Source organism: Calliopsis andreniformis, chromosome 1 (assembly GCF_051401765.1).
Source record: "Calliopsis andreniformis isolate RMS-2024a chromosome 1, iyCalAndr_principal, whole genome shotgun sequence".
In the NCBI taxonomy this organism is placed as follows: Eukaryota; Metazoa; Arthropoda; class Insecta; order Hymenoptera; family Andrenidae; genus Calliopsis; species Calliopsis andreniformis.
The window spans coordinates 12,937,507-12,954,695 of NC_135062.1; the positions used below are offsets into that span (position 1 = coordinate 12,937,507).

A 17,189-nucleotide genomic window follows, 5' to 3' on the forward strand; every position below is an offset into this window, starting at 1 on the left:
AACATATAGAGACATTTTAAGACATCTAGGGATCTAAAAATTTTCCTAGATTCGCCATTTCTAGATCTAGGAATATTCTTAGGTCCACAATTCATGAATCTAGAAATATTTCTAGCTCCATAATTCATTTTCCTAGATTCGAGAAAGTCCTTGTATCTACAGTTCCTAGATTTCTACAATTCATAAATTTAAGAATATTCTTACTTCTACAATTCCTAGAGTGTCCTACATTTAAGAATATTTCTAAACAGATCCAGAATTTCAAAATCTAAAAATATCCCTAAACCCATAGTTACTTTCGGAACACATCGGTGTTCCAAAAGTCATCGAAACGCCAACTAGCGAGAATATTCTCCACTAATTTTACTCCGAAAAGGCAGCATCCGTCTCCGGTACGCCCGTTGAAGAGGCAGAGGTGTCTATCAGTTTGAAGCTCGCCATTTTTGTGGTGCGTAAACTTCCGTCTCAGTCCCAAAGAAAAACGTTCGCGAAGTGGTGAACGCGCAGCTAGACCGACGTGTTTTAGCGCTCGTTGGCGAGCTCTGCGTCATGAATCAGTCACGGAATTTCACGTCGCTGCTGAATCCAAGTTACTTACAAAACGCGCAACAGAATGCTGCGACCACGAACGCGGCCGCCGCTGCAGCTGCAGCAGCTGCGGCGGTGAGCGCTGCAATTGCGAATGGAACGCAGCTTAACTCCAATTCTTCCAATTCCACGACGAACAACACCAGGAAACGCGAAGCGGAGAGTAAGTAGTCATTGCTATGCCCCAGTTTACGAGTCATCGCTTTCGTTACTGTCGGCCCGCGCGACCTGATTTCGTGTATACAATTTGCTTAATAGTGTGCCTCTACGTAGCGCGATATCTTCACACGGTCCCCTCTTTTATGTTTATTCTTGTCTCTTTATTAAATTGAAATTGTTTGGAGCAGCAGTTCATGTAGGATAAATAAATTACAGGCTTTTGCATGGAGCTGCATAATGGAGGGCAAAGTGTCACTTGCCCTTTTAATCTTTCTTTTTAGTAATGTAATTCTTCTTTTCTCTTTGCCAAGATGGCGTGAACGTTTGATAAGGAGAAACTGACGTTTTGGAATTATTAATTTCGGATTTTGGATGAGTAGATGTTTGTGAGATTGTTAGGTTTTAGAAAAGTATGACAGGGTTTTAAATACTGTGAATGGAATTCTAAGTTCTTTCAGAGGCAAAGACTAGTGTTTACTTAAGTGGACATAAAATGTATTTAGATTTTGTAATTTAGCGTGGGTGAGTAACTCATGATTGTTTTAGGTGATGGAAAGCAGGAAAAAGAGACGAAAGAGGAACGTAAGAAGAGGAGGAGAACTAGATGGGGCGGTAGTGAACATGACAAAACTTTTATACCAGGCATGCCTACGGTTCTACCAACAAACCTGACTCCTGAACAGGAGAAGGCTTACCTATGTAAGTTTATTGTCTGTATTCTATTATTATTTTGCATTAATTATGTTGTTATATATATATACACGTATATTGGGCAGGAAATGATTTAAGAATCTTGCTTCTACACATAAGTTTTTAAAACCTAATTTGTAGTACTATAAAAAATGTAAGTATGTATATATCATTAAAAAGTTTTCAGTTGCCAGAGGTAATTGACCTTTTAAACCTTTTGTATAAATAAGCTTGGCAAAAGGGATTGCCAATTTTGCTGAATAAACTTAGTTTATTGTCTTGCATCTTTGAATGTTTTCCCCTCTACATACTTATGAAGGTTTTAGAGATTAAATATATGTTTGTGCTTAACTAGAAAATGAAAAAAATGCAAAATCTTTATTGGAACATTTACCTCAGGAATTTGCAAACTATTAGACATAAGCAATTACCCTATATTTTTGAAACATGCTTACATTATAGAATGTATATGGTTATGGCAAATTGGCAATATCTAACTGTTGGGGTTTCTGCCCCCTCTAACCCGTTGGTTTACAGTTCAGCTGCAGATTGAGGAAATCAGCAGGAAGCTACGCACTGGAGATCTTGGAATTCCACTTAACCCTGAGGAAAGGTTTGAAAGAAACTTACATACCAAAAATGACCATTACATATCTACAATACCTATCTACTGACCATTCAGCAGCCCATAAATACAGGGGCCTTATGATATGGCTCCAATTAGTGTGGGATACTGATGTCTGTTTGAAAAGATTGGGCTTCATTAAAGCCTCCACGCAGCACAGAAGATGAATTTTGATAATATTGGTTTGCCCTAATCAATTTCTTTTACTAATTCATTTTCATTAAACACTGCTACAAAATACTTTTATTAGAAGTACAAGTATTGATTATTTGGGGCAATAAACATCGTGCATGCTAGTATACATAATTAAATGTTAAAAAATTAAGTATTTTTTTTTTTAGTTTAAATTGGCATCACTTCCAATATTCAAATTTCGTGTACATATCCTTAGTACAGTAAACGTTTATCAAATATTTAATTCAGAAAATAGCTATAGTAGCAGTGTTTAACATACAGTGGGTATTTTAGACCATATTTCTCTTAAATAGCTATATTCTTGCACATGTAGGGAAATACTGAGGTGTTCCTATGCTGATTATTTCACACAAGTTAATAGGCTCTAATAGTGAATTATTTTCAATTCATTAAAAAATTATTAGAGAAATGGAAATTTATGCATGGGGCACCTTATAATAGACTCCTCCTAATTAGGCTGCCGTGATTTGCACGGCAATTTAAATCCATTATTTACTGCTACAGGAATATATCGTATCATTAATCAATTAAAATAGACTTTTTATCTTTAATTATGACATTAATGAGCAGATTTCAGGAAAATAATGAAATTGATAAAATTATAGTTGCTAATATAATAAGCATAATACTATAAAGTTCAATCTTACGTTACTTTCAGGTACAACTTAAATAAATACACATTAATTTTTCTAATAAATTAATTTACTCCAATAGGTTTAACTTTTCTGATTTTAGCTGGAACCATTATTTTATATCATTGTGTTTCATTAGTATTATACAGTATAGTAAGATATACAAGCTATTATGAACTAACCCAAAAAAATTGTTTCTTAATAATCACAGGATCTATCTCTTAGCAGCTGACATCATACCGATATCTGCCGTGCACAAACGCGCAGTCTTCCAGTGGTTGACTAATGAATAGACTTATAGCAATGCTATATTTAACTTTATATAATTTTTTATTCTTTATTTTGATACCTTGGCACTGTTGGAAAGCCTCAAAAAAGTTGGTTCTTTCTGAGTCTATTATTATAATTAATATTTAATTATAGTATATGGACAAATTATTTCAGTATTTCTTTAGCATTGCCCAAATAGATTCAGATATAACAAGTATTTCCTTTTAAACATAAGTGGTAATTAATGGAGCAACATTTTTTAGTAAATTGCCCAATCGAAAAGTATTTTATGGACCAGTTAAATTTATTTCATTTTATAAATCACTTGGCAATACGTTTTTTAAATAGAATATTACGAGAAATATTCTTTTTCCAACATGGTCACAATGTATCTTATTTGTAAGAGGAAGTATATATGTTAAAGAAAGGAATAACTAAAGCCTAGTAACTTCGAGAAATCAATTAAAATATTATCCCAATTTCTAATTTTTTCTGCTAATAATTAGCAGTTCTTTCCTCACTTAATCACACAATCATATATAGTAGGATCAGGTTGCTTGTATGCTAGTACCATCTTGATACAAACATTGTATCTTGACGAAACCTTATGTTTTTGTTTTACAGATCACCATCTCCAGAACCCATATACAGTAGTGATGGTAAACGGTTGAACACAAGAGAATATCGTACTAGACGTAAATTAGAAGAAGAGCGCCACAATCTTATTCAGAAGATTCTAAAAATTAATCCAGAGTTTAAACCTCCACCAGATTATAAGTAAATCTTCATTTTGTCACCTTTATCAATATTTTTAATACATTTCACAGAGTATATAAATTATATTTATTATTTCCAGGCCCCCAATAATACGAGTTCACGATAAGGTAATGATTCCTCAAGAAGAACATCCAGATATTAATTTCGTTGGTTTACTTATTGGCCCACGTGGAAATACACTGAAATGTAAGTAACTTTGATCAGTTAAAAATATGATATAACTATTATCCAATGTACTTAATCCCTTTTTTAATATTACAGCAATGGAGAAGGAAACTGGAGCTAAGATTATAATCCGTGGTAAAGGTTCTGTGAAAGAAGGAAAGGTAGGAAGGAAAGATGGACAACCTTTACCTGGTGAAGATGAACCCCTGCACGCATATATCACTGCTAATAATTTAGATGCTGTAAAAAAGGCTGTCGAAAGGGTGCGTTTCATCTTTTTTACTATGCTTAAATATAGTTCATAGGTGAATTAATAGTTTTAGAAGTACCTAAATTGTTCAAATACTTTCTCAACAGATTCACGAAATTATACGACAAGGTGTCGAAGTACCTGAAGGACAAAACGATTTGCGACGCAATCAACTTAGAGAATTGGCTTTACTGAACGGAACATTACGTGAAAATGATGGACCGCGTTGTACTAATTGCGGGGCTTCTGATCACAAATCATGGCTGGTGGGTATTATTATGTAATTTTAAAAACGAACGTTAAAAAAATGATTCTATAAACTTACTACGATCTTGTTTTAATTCTTATAGTGCCCAGACAAACCCAATGTAACGAATAACATAGTGTGTTCGAGCTGTGGTGGAGCAGGTCACATTGCCCGCGATTGTAGATCTAAAAGACCTGGACAAGGTGGACCAGCCGCTGCAGGAATGGGAGGAATGGGACCAGGTGGCGACAAAGCGAAAATAGATGAAGAATATATGTCTCTTATGGCTGAATTAGGCGAAGGTCCACCACCAGACAGGTCCAAAAACGGGCAACCACGCCAACCAAATCCCAATCCCAACTATCCTGGCCTTTTTGATAGGTAAATTTTATCACAACTAGTGATGGCAATTTCGTACAGTATATATTTTTGTCTAAGCAGCACCATTCACATAAAGTATTACAGAAAGTTTGAAAAATTCGATTCGTCTTCCTAGATCTCCAAAAGGTCTATGATGTTCGAAGAGATTCAACTCTTCATAGTCCTGAAAAACTTGATTGCTTCGAAGTCGAGGCATCACTAATCACTACACTTTCAAATAAAATATTAAAGTATTTCAGAACTATAATAAATTGTACTTCTTTTCAGGCAACAAGCACCTCGTGCTCTAATGGCGGCACCAGCCCACCCACCTCCACAAATGATGCAAGGTGGTCCAATGATGCCTCCGCCAGCCATGGCCCCGCCGCCATGGAGTCAGGGAGAAGTGAATAACATGAATGGCATGAACATGCAATGGCAACCACCAGTCAGCATGCCTCCCCCTCCTGGCGTAATGCAGCCGCCTCCACCACCCCCTGGCTCCACGTCCCAGCCGAACATCCCACCGCTAATGCCCTGGATGGCTGGAAATAATCAACCGCCACCACCTGGACAAATGCCACCGACACAAATTCCACCCCCCGCGATGGGTATCCCCCCATGGCAACAAGGACAGCAGGGACCAATGCGTCCACCTCCACCTGGAACAGCTCCGCCACCAGGGTACCCAGGCTGGCAACCGCAACAAATGGGCGGATGGCCACCAGCTGCGCCTGTCCCACCACCCCCTCAACAGCAAACGCCAGCTCCGCCTGGAATCGATCTCAACACTTTGCCCACGTTATTGGCGCAACCACCTCCACCACCTCCGCCAACTAGTTAGTGTAGATAATCACTTGATCATTGAATCAAATTTCCTTCATTCGTAAAATAGAGAATAAAAGATATATCGGTCGTGTCAGTAAAATATATATATATATTATAATATCGGATTGAAATGTCGAACTGTCGTTAGTTTGAGTGATCCGAGATTTTAAATAGTCCTTGCATCTTATGATGATTTTGGCTTTCGCAAGGGGAGGGCAAAGCCAATAGGTTTCCTTCGATCGATTTTCATGGACCATATTGTGGAGAAACGACTATGTTCGTTAGCATTATTTGCGGACTTACTGTATGTATTTAGATGGTTTCTTACGGATGTAAATGTAATTGATATATATGCCAAATGCATTTTTATAATGCCCATTTGGAGCACGATGGTTTTTACTTACACGTTTCTCTGGACACAGTGTTTATTATAGTTAGAATATGATTTACGTGTATTCTGTGAGTAGCATAGATAATACTATGTGCGCTATAGTATACTTGATCTGTACAAGTATTATGATCAACTTTTGCTTCATTATATTACCTACTATGAACATTACCTAGGAAAAATGTTCGATGATTAATTTCCCTACAGGACTCTGTACACAAGTTCCTACGACGCTTCATGCGAGTAAAATTTATTTATGTGTTAGAATTGTTACGATTGGTTTTACATTATTACTATCTTCGATAGCTCTAATTGATCCTAACAATTTTACGCAAGTAATTGTAAATTATTTATTAGATAATGTGATGAAGCATCAATTTTTTAATGCTTGTACGTACAATGAGTTGTCAATCTAAAATGTCACTTAGATTATTTATACATACATGTTATTATAATTTCTGCAAATATTTTTTCACTTTATGCAAAGCACGTTTACGGTCCGCCAACCGGAACAAATATAATATTGCAAACGTCCAAGCGCAATAATTTCGTATTACAGGTTCACTAGCGAGAATAAGGTATAATCTATTGTGACCTTAAATTATGATAAATCTGCTTTATATGAAATATGATTAGCATTGCGTGTTAAGTTTAGGATACAAAGAAAAGTAGTTTGTAAAACTTAATGACAGATTAATGTGTATGTTAACTACACAATAAAGGTACATATATAAGAGATTTGCATGTTTTTTTATCTATGAATTACCTGCAAGTAAATGTCATTTACCCCTATTAAACAATATAATAGTTCCTTGTCAGCAAATACTTTTATTAAAAATATAACACACGATTAAAATATTGCGGGAAGCATGCACAAAAACACAGGCAAGGCGTAAGAATAAGTTTTCTTAGCGCTCACTAAGTCATAATATTTCATTCCGTAACAATTTTGATCGAAAATATTGCGAAGAAGTGGTGTTTTAAATTTTCATAAGGAGGCGACGCCTTTGCAACAGCGAATTTTTAGTGGCGACGCCAGTGGCCTTCCCGCGTAACAGCTTGAGGGCGAGGGACGCGCGGGGGCAAACTCAAATAAAAATGCCGCCCAGGGGACGCCACTAGCACCTTACAGTAAGGATCGTATCATCAGAGTTCGGTGCCCACTTATTAAAAATTTATGAAATATATGTAAAGTACTGCATTAATATATTTAATACACAACTCAAGGCTGTAGAATTATTATAGGACTCTACAAAATATTAATTTAATGCATTATTGATATTTTATAAATTATTTACAAACGGGCATTGGATCCTGATGATACGGTTCTTACTCGAAGGTGTTGGTGGCGCCCCCTGGGCGGCATTTTTTTTGGAGTTTGCCCCCGCGCGTCCCTCGCCCTCAAGCTGTTACGCGGGAAGGCCACTGGCGTCGCCACTAAAAATTCGCTGTTGCAAAGGCGTCGCCTCCTTATGAAAATTTAAAAGACCATTTCTTTGCAATATTTTTAATCCAAATTGTTACGTAATGAAATATTATGTCTTAATAAATGCTCTGAATGATCCATATTCTAAATGATCTAATAAATAAACAAGAATTATCATTAATTGTTTCTTATACTTTGCCCGTGCTTTTATATTATACCTTCCAGGGGGCTCGTGTGTGCAGTGGCCACTGACATGCACATATTCTTACCTTCGTAAAATGTTCGTCGGTGTCTTTGGTTTTCTTGCCTTTATTCTTTTCCTCGCGTGAGTTTTAAAACAGCAGCAAGTGGCATGGCTGAGTTGCTTTTGGACCCGAATATTCGGGGTTGGGTGTTCCTGCCTATCGTTGTGATTACGTTCCTTGTAGGCATTATTCGGCATTATGTTTCCATACTACTTGCCTCGCAGAAAAAGGTTGAGGTTCATCAGGTGCAGGACAGGTGATTTATTGAACTTTTTGTAATACGAAGAATTGGAGTGCAAGTACTTTGTTTACACGATGTTTTAATTATATTTCGCAGTCAAGTGATGATTCGATCCAGATTACTTAGGGAGAATGGTCAGTATATTCCAAAAATGGCATTTATTAGCAGAAGGCATTTCTTTAATAACGAAGAGACTGGATACTTTAAAACGCAAAGAAGAGCTCCTGTGTCGCAGAATCCTATGACAGATCCTAACATGATGGTAGATATGTTAAAGGGAAACGTGACTAATGTTTTGCCAACAGTGCTCATAGGTGGATGGATTAACTGGATGTTATCTGGTTTTGTTACAAGTAAGCTGAGAACATGATTTACAAAGTATACAGTCTTACTGTTTATCAGGATTCTATGTACATGAATAATTCTGTTTTAGCTAAAGTACCATTTCCTTTGACATTGCGTTTCAAACCCATGTTACAAAGAGGCATAGAATTAGTTACTCTGGATGCTGCATGGGTTTCTTCTGCATCCTGGTACTTTCTAAATGTGTTTGGACTCCGTTCAATTTATACACTTGTTCTTGGGGAGAGCAATGCTGCTGATACTTTCAGACTTCAGCAGGATCAAGTGTCTGGTGCTGCAATGTCTATGCCACCAGATCCAAAGGCTGCATTTAAGTCAGAATGGGAAGCATTAGAAATATATGAGCATAACTGGGCCTTGCAGGGTGTTGAGGCAGATCTTATAGGCTCTCAAAGGACAGACACAAGTGAAAGTATGTGAATATCAATGGCATTGCACTGAAGAGTGTACAATGATTTTCTAATTTGTGTGGTTTGTGCATTACAGGTAGTAAATGAAAGAAAAGACATCTATATCAACAGATATAGCATGTGCCATTTTGGAAAACTAATTGAAGTTTTTAGTAACTAATTCATAGTTTTAATTAGCACAAGAAATAATATATTATTTATAATTCTCCTTGGAACAATACATTTCATACCTCACTAAGACATTTTAATAACATTTTGGTAGCTTTGTTACACAGTTTATTTAACAATTGTCTGCATCAATCAGTATGGCAACTTTTCAATTATTCTACACTTTTTAGATACAAAAATACAATCATATTTATTATTCGTAAGTCATCAAGCAGTATGTACAATAAAATGTATCATAATAAATGTTTGTTTTATATGTATATATGTTACATAGGATGTAACATGATTTCATTTTAAACCCTTTAATACATTTTTTATACATTGAACTACTATAGTTTCTCATCATTTTCTACAGTTGTAGATGGAACACAAGCATTTGCTTGTACAAGAAATAGAAAGAATACTATAAGTAACCAACACATTAAATCTATAGTAGCTTTTTACACTTTTATACATTTAGGATGACGATTTTGAAGGTTGCATTTTTGGATACAAATCTGTTCTACGGTGATTTTCGCACGGCATATTTTCCCGAATTTGTTGCACAAGCTTCAAATCAATTTCTGCCAGAGCTATGTCAGTTGTGTCACTACATTGTGCTACTACTGTTCCCCATGGATCTATAATCTAATAAAATTATACAATTACTATAACTAATAGTGATGTATAACACTTTCAAATGTATTTAAATTTATGTAAAATTATTTACCATGGCATGACCCCAGCTTACTCTTTTCTTGTTATGTGTGCCAGTTTGAGCTGCAGCTACAACATAACACTGTGTTTCTATTGCACGAGCACGTAACAATATTTCCCAGTGTGCAGCACCTGTTTGGTAGGTAAAAGCTGATGGATAGGTCAAAATTTGTGCTCCCATGTTCCTCAGTGAAAGAGATAATTCAGGGAAACGCATATCATAACACTAATTTATAGTTAAGTACTTGCAATCTTCCACATTTTATAATAAAAAGGAGGCAGGGATGTCTTGAGCTTTAGCTCACATTTCCTAATTTGAGAAAATTGTATATTCAGTCTTCCAAAGGATACAATGCTAAGTGCCAATTTACCAATTGGTGTTGTTATAGGTGGTTCAATATTATTTCCTGGCAGAACATAGTCTGATTCCATCAGCCTAACACCAGTATTCTTATTTTCCATATCAAATAAGTGAGCTTTACGATAAGTACCAACAATTTCTCCCTCATCATTTATTACAACATGAGTATTACTTATACGTTGTTCAGTATTAGACATCTACAAATCAAATTAAGAATATTATATTAGAAAAATAAAAAGCAACATGAGAACAATTTTACAAGCTCAAAATTATTTCACAATCTTACTGCTTCATGTAATCCACCCAATGAGAGCCAAATCTTGTGTGTTTTTGCAATCTCCTTGTAATTTGTTACTGTTGGTCCACTTAGAGGCTGTGCCATAGCTATTGTATCTTTTTTATTATCTGCTAAGTAATCACATGCTTCAGGAAAAAATGCTATCTATGAAATATTTGGAAAATTGTTATCATTAAAAATAATACAAAATTGCTGAAGCTAAATGTTCTTTGTACTTACACAGGCTGATCTTGACTTGGCTTTGGCAGTGAGTTCATTTACAGTTTGCAAATTTTTTTCTTTATCATTAGTTGATGTCATTTGACACACTGCTACTAAGGGGTTTGCCATTACATTTAAGTTCCTAATGCACAGTTTTCTGAAACAATATATTCGTAGTTAGATAGAAAATGATCGTGAAACGAATAACATTTGTATTTTTAATTCAGATAAACTTTTAAGTTCGATTCGACAAAGAGAAAAAGTACAATCTACTGTTCTAACGCTATAATTTTTAAGACTATTACCTGCAAAATCTGATCTTAAGAAGATTGATAAGAAGTGGCATCATTATCAATTATTTACAACACGAGCATTTCGAATTTTATTATTCTGGGGAATGACGAAGAGTATAAAATAGGATGCGTATACTACACAGTAGTACACAGTTTCTTTTGCATTTATTTCATTACAGTACTTCTTTATACATAAATAATAGTTATAAATTATGACACGTTACAGTAGTATTTAAATTTGTAAAGTTCTACATACGTTGTGTCAAAGTGTATTAGGTTAGGAAATGAATCTAACCTAACCTGAGGTTGATTAAGGAGGACTAGGTAAAACCAGACGCGCGCGCATTAGGCGGCACCTACCATTAATTCAAATTTTTGTCTTCCTATTCGATAGAAAAAAGCAAAAATACTGACTACTTCGAATCAGATTTAAACAATGAAATGAAGAATATGAAGCAAAGAAAAACTGGACTTGCATGCTCCTATTAAAAATCAAATCCAAATAGTCTTTCAAACTCCAGTAGCTTAAATTTATTATTTCATAGCTTAAACGAATAATTCCGGCGACAGAAAACATACACCATGTTTTCTTTATTCTATTTTATTAAATTCGTCATAGTATATAGTACACAAGTGAAACATTCATTTATTAAATTCATTCATTAAGCAGAAATAATGTTCTCCTTTGTAGAATTACGTTACTGTTTCGTTAAAAAGTCGATAACAAAAGGACAGTACATGTCTCTACGGAAATTGTCACCACTTACTAGTATATCCGTTCAAGGACACTCAATAAATACTACTTGTTCTATTCGTAAATGCATCCATATCGTTGTTATGGAATAAAGAGATTTCAAATCATACCGGATGGTAGTCGAGGGAGGTTCGTATTAAAAAAGAAACTAGCGCGATGTAAAGAGTATCACGGTGGTTGGATCATCGTTCGACGAGAAACGAATATCATCAAGAGCGTCTAAACGAAACACGAAGGGGATCGGGGGGCGAAGGTAAAAAGAATAGGACATAGAAATGGTAGCGACGGATGGGGCTCCAAAACAATTTGTCGCACCAGTGGATATTCTTCCGGCGTGTCAGCTGCAAATGTGATCGCGCTGAAATTGACACACGTTATTTCGGGACGCACACACATACACACACAAAAAGTTATTTGCCTTTAGTGGCTCGTATCGCCTTGCAAATTTCGATCCACGGGTGTCCGTAGGAACTGCAAATGTCACAGACGTTCGACGAGCTTGACGATGGTTGACTAGGTTGGTGGCCGGGTGTACTCGGTGAGGATGACCCTTCTTTCTTCGATTTACAGGTGGATGACGAGAGCTGTAGAAAATCGACCGAAGACGGCAGAGAGGCGGGGGCGCGTGTTTTGCGCGACGACGGCAATGTTGATGAGTTGTACGACGACGAGGAGTTCGAGGATGGTAAGATCGAGGGCGACCGCTCGAGAGATGGCGATTTCGCCGCCTGTATTGACCGGCTTGACGGCGATGATAGGCGCATACACCGCAGAAGGTTGAGTCAATCATTGAGCAAACCTTGGGACACGCTGATTAGCTGTTCCTTCAGAACGCGGAAGGATGGTCGGACTTCTGGGCAGTGGGCCCAGCATTTTCGCATTACCTACAAGAATGTACATTAGGCGAATAAGAATGTTCGATCGCTTTCGAATCTAAAAGGTCATTTACAGGGTGTTTCTAAATATGTGGAACATTTTTGGAGGATAGTTTCTAGACACAAAGGCAATGAAAAAAGTTCATGCGCAGGTTGTACGGAAATACTTAGTATTTTAATTATACGCTGCTTTATGCTGTCTTCCAAAAATGTTTACATGTTTGGAAACATCCTGTATGATGAAAAAACTCTGAGTCTTATAAAAATGAGACATTCTTCTTCTTAAGGAAGGTACAGAAGATACAGAAGATCATACTGTAACTTCAGGAGCGACAGAACTTTCTTGTTTACCTGAACGAGCTTCTTGTTTAGCTGTAAGAGTTCTTGGAGAAGAGTAGTAAGAGCTGCATGGCATACCTCATAAACTTCTTTGAAGCAGGCCTTCGGTCTCTCAAGGATGATTCCTCGCTGAACTCTTTCTACAACCTCGGTGTTCTTTAGGCGACCATAAGGCATCTTTCCGCAGGTGAACACTTCCCACATGAGCACTCCATACGCCCAAACGTCTGATTTGGAGCTGAAGCGAGTGTAGTTCAGCACTTCTGGGGGAGCCCATTTGATAGGGAACTTGGTGCCACCGCTACTGGTGTACTGATCGTCGAGCACATACCTGTAAACGTTTCAGTTTGAGATTTATGGAAGTCTAGGATTACGAGTGTATTTTATTACCTTGCTAATCCAAAGTCCGCAACTTTGACTACGTTCTCTGAGCCCACTAGACAATTGCGCGCAGCGAGATCTCTATGAATGTAATTGTGCCTTTCCAAATAAGCCATTCCCTTGCAAACCTGCGATCACATTTACGAGATCAATTCTGTCTTTTTGAGAATCTACAATGCCTGTCGAGAGAGATGTTGTAATACTGACTCTACCTGTATGCACATGTCCAATAGGAGGCCAACGTTTGCTCCCAATGTTGCTTCGTGACGACGGAGGTAGTTGAGAAGAGATCCATGTCGCATATACTCAGTGACAATGTATATTGGTCTGTCCTTACTGCATACGCCATATAATTGAACCAAGTTCTGGTGCTGTAGTTTTCTAAATGAGCAAGAGTCGTGTTTAGAACAGAATAAGATATATGAACTGTTTGTCAGCTCTGGAATATTATTATAGACTTACGTCATCACTTTAGCTTCTTCTATAAAATCATCCTCGGACATAGTGCCTTCCTTCATCATTTTAACAGCAACGTCTATGGAACCGCGCCACTTTCCTCTTCGTACGACCCCAAACTGTCCAGAGCCAAGTTCTTCTAGCAAATGCAGTTCTGCTGGATCGATTTCCCATTTATCTGTAAAAGATATAGCTATGAAGTGGTTGCACAATTTATTTTTTATTCCAAGAGCACCACGAACCATGACTGAGGCCAGCAGTTGGTGGTACAGGGCGATCGCAGGGGCTAGTCTTCAGTCGACTGGCTAGTCCTCCACTATTGTGCCTGTGGTAGTTTACCAGGTCGGGTATAGAGCCACAGCAGTGCTTCTCAGACAAATAAAATTCTCCTCTTGTGTTCTGTTTGATGTGATAATGCTTTACATGAGGATGTGGTCTGTAACAACAAATATATATTATTTTTAGATACAAACTGAGACGCAGTGCTAAAAGTACTTACACTTTAGTGTAGAGGGAAAGTGTATAGAGCCCTTTGGTAGAAGAATTGCGAACAACAAAACATCCTTCTTTGTCTTCCTGTTTGAGCAATGATTCTGCGCGTTGTCTGGACATATCACCCACGTACCATCTGCAATCAGGTTTCAATTAGCTGTTGCCACATTAAACATCTTTCTCTTAGTGAAAGTATCAAGCTCACTCATATTTCTGAAGTCCCAGGAGCTCCTTCTCTTTCACATAGTTGCTAGGAATATAACCAATGGATCTGAAATCAACAAAAAGTTCAATTATTGCACCGTCCCAGGAATGATGGAATTAGTTTGCTGATTACTAATTGGCTCATTACATGGAAAGTAGATTAAAGTTCCATAAACCATTGTGGAACCGATGTCAGATGAGGCGCTTAGATTTTAACGAGGTCCAATTAGTAATTTCCATCAAACTTCATCAAAAGCTAAAGCGGTTAACGAGTCACCGCGCCACTGTTAGATTCCATGCTTCACACACGAAATTATGATTGCAAATTTCACGCACGTCCGCGTCGATTAAGCGCATAGTAATATCGGATCCTGTCCCAGATCTCCTTGGCTCGTGTTTCCTTGACACCAGCCGCGCTTCCTTACGCCTCTGTTTGCGAACCAAGGCCGTATCTCGAGGATCCTCGACCATTCGGTGCACGACAAACACAGCCCTCGCGTATAATCCGCTTTTGGGCATACTAAGTAGTCGTTATGGAATATGAAGCGATGACTGGGGGGAGGAGTTAAGCCTTTAAAAGCACTCGATCTCCAAATATGTACTATGCGCATCGGATATTGAAGTCGACGCGGATGCACGGTAGTTACAAAATTCAAATGATATTCATCCTTTCCTGCAGAGATGTAAGATAAGCTTAATCAGACTGATAGGATCACATACCCGTGCTCGTCTTTGACTTTCCACCAGTGCTCCTGGGAATCATCCAGCACCTCGTACTCTGCTCCCTGAAAAACCAGAAAATTAAGTTTACGAACTACTTTTGCAGATACTCGACTGGATAAGAGCACTGAGTCACTTTTTACATTACGGAATTGGAGATTTCTTTGGTAAATAGATGGTACGAGTAATACTAAGCAATTGTATGAATTTTTTCTATTGTAGTTAGATGAAACATACTGTGACTATTACTGAAAATATAATACTAATTTTAAGTGAAAAATATTTTGCTATATAGTGCAATTTTAATTAGACTTTGCAAGAAACTTCAGTTGCAAATTTTGATTTGAGTTTGTTATTTGTAGGTCACTATTTCTAAGCTTCTTATGAAAAGAGAAAAATTACCTTTATGGTTCTCCAGAAAATCTATCTGTGATCATTGAATAATTCTGAATGACTTCAGATAAATTTAAAGACGTTTCAGTGGTCTTTTCAGTTCTGGAGAACTTTATACAATTTTAAGATTTGTTTTTCGAAGATTCTATTGGAACTTCAAGGACCTTTTGAAATGCTTCCAAGAGCTTTTAAGGAAAATCGCGATTTCCTGGGGAAAAGGGCAAATTTCAATCGTTTTGGGGAACTGCACGATCTTTGAAAGCTTTCAGGAATGACGCTACACGAAACCACCAGGTACCGCAATTTCGACATTTCGAGCGATCGTATCTTCCCCTGTTCCCCTGTCGCTACTGTTTGTCCCGGAGATTTCGATATTTCGGCCGTACCACGGTCGACCCAGTTTTTCCTATCGCGCCAACCTCTCACCGCTGGCATCAATTTCGCTACCATGGGGACCTGGATGAAATTGAGCGAAAGCTCAAGAGCGTTTCCGCTGAAGAGGACACGTTGGATTTGCGTCCTGATTGCCGTTCGATCTTTCGTAACTGCAACTCGAATCCTGAGATGGGGACGCTTAGAAGATTACCCTGAGATTTGTTAAAAATAAGTAGAACTTATAGAATTGTAATTTGGAATTTTTGAACTTACACAATTGATTTTCTTTTATATAAGCTCGCTGGCCACTGGTGAGTTTATGGATGCAACATCTGAGATGCAAACACTTTTTGTTTATGGAATATCTTAGAAACGTTCGAAAGCTGGCTTAAGAGATTTTAAGAGTGATTTTTTATACTAAAGTAGGGCAAAATTGAAGAATAATGACATTATGTTTGAGTCTTTGTTTCAGAGTTAGTAATTCTTGAAGGTACATCTAAAAGGTACGTGGAGTAAGTATGTCTGACTTGTCTTATTCTACTAGTGTTACTGTGTCTGATCAGACTCTTCACTGGCAGTAGAACAAGCATCCTTAGTCAGACACAATCCACGCTTACCTAAACTCCTCAGATATTATAACAATTAATCCCCCAAAAATCAATCCTCGAACGCAATTTCACCACCCTTGATCTTCATTCTATTTTGCCTCGTTAAATCGTTCCACAAAGTTTCCAACACCTGTCGTCGAAATGCAAGTAGAAGGAGCTACCAAAACTGGGGCCATTTACTTCGACGCCGCCCTGTGTATAAATTTCAATACTCCCCGACAGAGAATGGTGAAATTTAAAGGTCGGGCGCCCTGGGAGACAAGCTGAAGCGCGAAAGTGTACGGGCCAGGCGAAAGCTGTAAAACGTTCTCCGCAGGTGGTTGATTTATCGTTCCATAAAACATCCCGCGGCGTAAAATGGCAATGTAGAAGTGTTAATGGCCAGTGGAAGCGGCTTCTCCGCATATTAAAGGGTAACCAGGATCCACAGAATCCCGAGGATGCTAGCGCCAAACTCGCCGATAATGCGATCGACGCGGGACATTATCGAGTCCGTTATCCGACCGCAGGAATCAGCGGTGCGAAAGGCTTATCCTCCGTCGGGGGTTATAACTTTAATCACGTTCCAGACCTAATACGTTATACTCGTTCGGGAACTTCCGTCAGCGGCACGAGAACTAGGCTAGAGACCCTACGGTAGGCAACCCGAATAGCACCGAGTTTTCCTCAAGCAAACTTGATGTCCAACTTTATTGGAACGAGGTGTAATCAATTTA

General features: G+C 37.8%; 4 protein-coding genes across 6 annotated transcripts in view; 2 read left to right on the forward strand and 2 right to left on the reverse strand.

Annotated features, from left to right (window-relative positions):
* Positions 1–315: 315 nt before the first annotated feature.
* Sf1 (splicing factor 1) lies at positions 316–6,170 on the forward strand. The gene is made up of 9 exons (XM_076378280.1): positions 316–751; positions 1,294–1,446; positions 1,975–2,050; positions 3,784–3,936; positions 4,016–4,122; positions 4,198–4,364; positions 4,459–4,617; positions 4,702–4,979; positions 5,247–6,170. Exons 1-9 carry the CDS (start codon positions 550–552, stop codon positions 5,800–5,802), a joined length of 1,851 nt encoding a protein of 616 aa, XP_076234395.1. The 5' UTR covers positions 316–549; the 3' UTR covers positions 5,803–6,170.
* Positions 6,171–7,819: 1,649 nt separating this feature from the next.
* Positions 7,820–9,077, forward strand: Emc3 (ER membrane protein complex subunit 3). The gene is made up of 4 exons (XM_076379025.1): positions 7,820–8,101; positions 8,183–8,439; positions 8,520–8,861; positions 8,936–9,077. Exons 1-4 carry the CDS (start codon positions 7,953–7,955, stop codon positions 8,944–8,946), a joined length of 759 nt encoding a protein of 252 aa, XP_076235140.1. The 5' UTR covers positions 7,820–7,952; the 3' UTR covers positions 8,947–9,077.
* Positions 9,078–9,227: 150 nt separating this feature from the next.
* Nitfhit (ntrilase and fragile histidine triad fusion protein NitFhit) lies at positions 9,228–11,022 on the reverse strand. The gene is made up of 6 exons (XM_076379014.1): positions 10,889–11,022; positions 10,602–10,740; positions 10,371–10,526; positions 10,075–10,281; positions 9,737–9,949; positions 9,228–9,654 (listed from the first exon to the last, which is right to left on the reverse strand). Exons 1-6 carry the CDS (start codon positions 10,930–10,932, stop codon positions 9,484–9,486), a joined length of 930 nt encoding a protein of 309 aa, XP_076235129.1. The 5' UTR covers positions 10,933–11,022; the 3' UTR covers positions 9,228–9,483.
* A 1,246-nt stretch (positions 11,023–12,268) lies between these two features.
* Btk29a (tyrosine-protein kinase Btk29A) overlaps positions 12,269–17,189 on the reverse strand; it is a 121,627-nt gene continuing 116,706 nt past the window's right edge. For all 3 annotated transcript variants that reach the window (XM_076378990.1, XM_076378985.1, XM_076378992.1), the window contains 9 exons: positions 15,098–15,162; positions 14,379–14,444; positions 14,181–14,309; positions 13,924–14,117; positions 13,688–13,859; positions 13,438–13,606; positions 13,235–13,353; positions 12,923–13,175; positions 12,269–12,514 (listed from right to left, as the gene is read on the reverse strand). In XM_076378990.1, the coding sequence (XP_076235105.1) occupies positions 12,413–12,514; positions 12,923–13,175; positions 13,235–13,353; positions 13,438–13,606; positions 13,688–13,859; positions 13,924–14,117; positions 14,181–14,309; positions 14,379–14,444; positions 15,098–15,162 (1,269 nt within the window). In that variant the 3' untranslated portion in view covers positions 12,269–12,412. The remainder of the gene's footprint in view (positions 12,515–12,922; positions 13,176–13,234; positions 13,354–13,437; positions 13,607–13,687; positions 13,860–13,923; positions 14,118–14,180; positions 14,310–14,378; positions 14,445–15,097; positions 15,163–17,189) is intronic.